This window comes from Ahaetulla prasina, chromosome 14, assembly GCF_028640845.1.
Source record: "Ahaetulla prasina isolate Xishuangbanna chromosome 14, ASM2864084v1, whole genome shotgun sequence".
Lineage (NCBI taxonomy): Eukaryota > Metazoa > Chordata > Lepidosauria > Squamata > Colubridae > Ahaetulla > Ahaetulla prasina.
The window spans coordinates 10,632,426-10,636,828 of NC_080552.1; the positions used below are offsets into that span (position 1 = coordinate 10,632,426).

The following is a 4,403-nucleotide window of genomic DNA, read 5'->3' on the forward strand; positions in this document are numbered from 1 at the left end:
GTGCTTCAGTATTGGACAAAACCCCTACCGCCCAGCATGAAAACTGGAACGCCCCCTAGTGGGCGGTAGGGACCAGGTTGACTACCATTGTATTAGTCCTTCGTTCAAGGATAGAGATTTTCCCACAATTTATAGAGACTTTTCCCACAATTCCCACAGATACAATAAATTCTGTGTCCTTGGTAGACAAAAAGATACTCTGGTTACGAAGGCCGGGGGTGCCTGCAATGTAGACTGAAAAAAGAAACTAAACCATTAACGATGGCCTTATCAGAAACATTCAGCACCCTTTGCCAAAGTCCCATTCCAGTTTGGCTTATGAAACGATGGGACCACAATGGACCTTGGAGCTGGTTGACACCTATTCAGTGGTCCATTATCCTCCTTCATTCGGGACCCGTCTGTGGAGACCATTTCAATACCAGGCTCAGTAAGAGCGCTATGGACTGCTCGGACTTTGTTCCATGGTTTTCTCCTCAGCAGACACCTAAAGACTTTCTTGAACCCCTTGCGGAAGTGCTTGGAGACCAAGGCATAGACAATGGGGTTGAGGCAAGAGTTGGCGTATGCCATGCAGTGAGAGAGCAGGCGCAAAGCGTAGGTCGTTTGGTTGAATGGGAAGTCCCCGTAGAGATAGTGGAGGACAACCACATGGTAGGGCAACCAACAGAAGCAGAAGAGGATGGTCACAACGATGATCATTTTAGTCACTTTCCACTTAGACTTCTTGGACTCCGACATGTCCGTTAAAGGATCCACTGACGTCCAGAGATGTTTAATTGTCCTGCTGTAGGAGAGACTGACAATAAGAGCCGGGATGATGTAGCCAAAGATGAAGGTGCTAGTCTCCAAGATCTTGCGCTTCCATCCCTCCCAGCCTGGCACGCAGATGTAGCTCTCCTCCCATTGAACCAAGTCGTAGTAGCTCAGGTAGGGCCCTGAGAAGATCATGGAGAGGCCCCAGATTATCATCGTAGTCACCACCGCACTGTAGGCAGTACGTAATTCCCGGGAACGTAACGGGTAGCGGATGGCCAAATACCTATCAAAAAGCCAACTGCATTAGGAATTGCTAAACATATTCATGTTAATTTATATGCACTTTGGAAAAAGTGCAGAGAAGAGCAACTAAGATGATTAAAGGCCTGTAGACTAAAAACAATGAAGAATGGTTGCAGGAACTGGGTATGGTCAGTCTAGAGAGAAGAAGGACTAGGGAGTGACATGATAGCAGTGTTCTAATATCTCAGGGGTTGCCACAAATAAGAGGGAGTCAAACTATTCTCCAAAGCATCTGAGGGGAGGACAAGAAGCAATGGGTGGAAGCTACTCAAGAAGAGAAGCAACCTGGAATTAAGGAGAAACTTCCTAACAGTGAGAACAATCAACCAGTGGAACAGCTTGCCTTCGGAAATCGTGGGCGCTCCATCACTGGAAGTTTTAAAGAAGAGATTGGCCAGCCACTTGACCAAAATGATATAGGTTCTCCTGCTTGAGCAGGGGGCTGGACTTCTAAGGTCCCTTTCAATTCTATTCTAGCAACATAAATTTGGGCTCAATTATAGTCATAACTCAAGGACTACCTGTACAAAGGTGTTTGTTTTTTTTGAATTTATATCCCGTCCTTCTCCGAAGATTCAGGGCGGCTTACACTGTGTTAAGCAATAGTCCTCATCCATTTGTATATTATATACAAAGTCAACTTTTATTGCCCCCAACAATCTGGCTCCTCATTTTACCTACCTTATAAAGGATGGAAGGCTGAGTCAACCTTGGGCCTGGTGGGACTTGAACCTGCAGTAATTGCAAGCAGCTGTGTTAATAGCAGACAGACTTAGTCTGCTGAGCCACCAAAGGCCCTTTTTGTGACACACAATGTCACAAAATAAACAAAACCACAGCATCAAAAATCATTTAAGAAGTTTAAGAAACAATAAAAACTAGTTAAAAATGGGTTCTGCGGGACAGTACACTCATTTTCGCTAGCAATACAACCACTTTATGGTTCCATACACAGGTGAAATTCAGCAGGTTCTGACATGTTCTGGAGAACTGGTAGTGGAAATTTTGAGTAGTTCGGAGAACGGGCAAATACCACCTCTGGCTGGCCCAAAGTGGGGTGGGAATGGAGAATTTGGAATATCCTTCCACCAGGAGTGGGGAGGGAATGGGGATTTTTCAATATCCTTCCCCTGGAATGGGGTGGGAATGGGGATTTTCCAGTATCCTTTCCCCAGATATGGGGTGGGAATGGAATTTTGCAGTATCCTTCCCCCAGGAGTGGGGAGGGAATGGAGATTTTGCAGTGTCCTCCTGGAGTGAGGTGGGAATGGAGATTTTGCAATATCCTTCCCCCAGGAGTGGGGAGGGAATGGGGATTTTGTAGTGTCCTTCCCCGAGGAGTGGGGAGGGAATGGGGATTTTGCAGTGTCCTTCTCCTGGAGTGGGGTGGGAATGGAGATTTTGCAGTATCCTTCACCCAAGGAGTGGGGTGGGAATGGAGATTTTGCAGTATCCTTCACCCAAGGAGTGGGGAGGGAATGGAGATTTTGCAGTATCCTTCCCCCAGGAGTGGGGAGGGAATGGGGATTTTGCAGTATCCTTCCCCCAGGAGTGGGGTGAGAATGGAGATTTTGCAATATCCTTCACCCAAGGAGTGGGGTGGGAATGGAGATTTTGCAGTATCCTTCACCCAAGGAGTGGGGTAGGAATGGAGATTTTGCAGTATCCTTCACCCAAGGAGTGGGGAGGGAATGGGGCTAAGCCCTAAACTATGGCAAGAGTGTCCAGCAGTGGTGAAATGTAAAATTTGTTACTACTGGTTCTGTGGGTGTGGCTTGGGGGGGGTAATATGACTGGGTGGGCGTGGCCAACTTTTTTTTTTTACTTTTAAAAGCAGTTTTTCTACAACCTCTTCGGCTGAAGAGGTTGTAAAAAAATGCTTTTAAAAGGCTCTGACAATCCCAGCTGAGTTGCCTGATCATCAGAAGCTTTTCTTTTCTTTTAAAAGCATTTTTGTTTTTGCCTTTAAAAGGAAAAAAAAGCCTCTGACAACCAGGCAATTCAGCTGGGATCGCCGGAAGAGCCTTTTAAAAGCATTTTTTTCTACAATCTCTTCAGCCGAAGAGGTTGTAGAAAAAATGCTTTTAAAGGGTCCTTACAAGCTTCTGACGATCCCAGCTGAGCCGTGCGATCATCAGAGGCTTTTTATTTTATTTTTAAAACCATTTTTTTTTTTGGCTGAAGAAAAAATGCTTTTAAAAGTAAAAAAAAAACCTCTGATGATCGCGTGGGTCAGATGGGCATGGGGGAGGGGCAGGGATTTTTGCTACTGGTTCTACGAACCACCCGCCACCATCACTACCAAATCGGGCGATCCGGTCCGAACCGGGAGCATTTCACCCCTGGTGTCTAACTTTGGCAACTTAGGACTTGCGGATTTCAACTCCCAGAATTCCCTAGCCAGCTATGAAGTCTGGGTGTTGGAGTCCACACAGTCTTAAAAATTGCGAAGGTTGGACACCTCTGAACTACAGTGTGGAAACCTAAATGGCAGAGCTCACACCGCCTCAAGCCAGCCCCCTGGGTGCTCACGGTAGTGCTGGGACCAAAATCTGGGTCATAGGGAGAAGAAGATCCATTTACCTGTCTACCGAGACAGCCGCCAAGGTGAAACTGCTGGCGTACATAGTGAGGTAGATGAAGAAATGGACCGCTTTGCACATGAAAGCGCCAAAGACCCAGCCTTCTGTGGAATAGATGGTGGCCTGGAAAGGCACGCAGAAGACGATGAAGAAGAAGTCGGCCAAGCTGAGGTTGAAGATGAAGAGGCTGGTCTGGTTGCAGGCCCTCTGGCTGTTCTGCAGGAGCACAGCCAAAACCAGACTGTTGCCCACGGTGCCCAGCAGAAAAATGATGGAGAAGACCACTGGAATGGCGATCTTGGTGGGGCTGAACTGGTTGAGCTCCGAAGAATTCGAAAGTCGGGCCAAATCGGCAAGTTCTTCTTCTTCAGACATTTTTTTTCCTCTCAAACAATCTGCGGGCAAAGAGATGGGGAAGAACAAGAGGGAGGTTGAAGAACCCATAAGCGCTCATGAGATAACCTTGAAGTATTTTTTGTTAGGTATAATACCAGAAAATTATAAGAATAGAACAAAATAGAACAGAACAGAACAGAACAGAACAGAACAGAATAGAATAGAATAGAATAGAATAGAATAGAATAGAATAGAATTTTTTATTGGCCAAGTGTGATTAGACACACAAGGAATTATCAGTGATGAAATCCAATTTTTTTTACTACCGGTTCTATGGGCCTGGCTTGGTGGGCATGGCAGGGGAAGGATACTGCAAAATCCCCATTCCCACCCCACTCTGGGGTGAGCACTCCGAACTGCTCA

At 46.3% G+C, this 4,403-nt stretch overlaps 1 protein-coding gene across 1 annotated transcript; it reads right to left on the bottom strand.

The window, feature by feature from the left end:
• Positions 1 to 270: 270 nt before the first annotated feature.
• On the bottom strand, positions 271 to 4,019 carry LOC131185313 (galanin receptor 2b-like). The gene is made up of 2 exons (XM_058157751.1): positions 3,646 to 4,019; positions 271 to 1,042 (listed from the first exon to the last, which is right to left on the bottom strand). Exons 1-2 carry the CDS (start codon positions 4,017 to 4,019, stop codon positions 271 to 273), a joined length of 1,146 nt encoding a protein of 381 aa, XP_058013734.1.
• Between the last annotated feature and the right edge of the window lie 384 nt (positions 4,020 to 4,403).

What these genes read in the sequence shown, in the direction of transcription:
- LOC131185313 (XM_058157751.1), bottom strand. Translation starts at nt 4,019, where the DNA reads ATGTCTGAAGAAGAAGAACTTGCCGATTTGGCCCGACTTTCGAATTCT. An exon ending in GCGGCTGTCTCGGTAGACAG is followed by an intron (nt 1,043 to 3,645) that starts GTAAATGGATCT and finishes GCTTTTTGATAG; the next exon opens with GTATTTGGCCATCCGCTACC.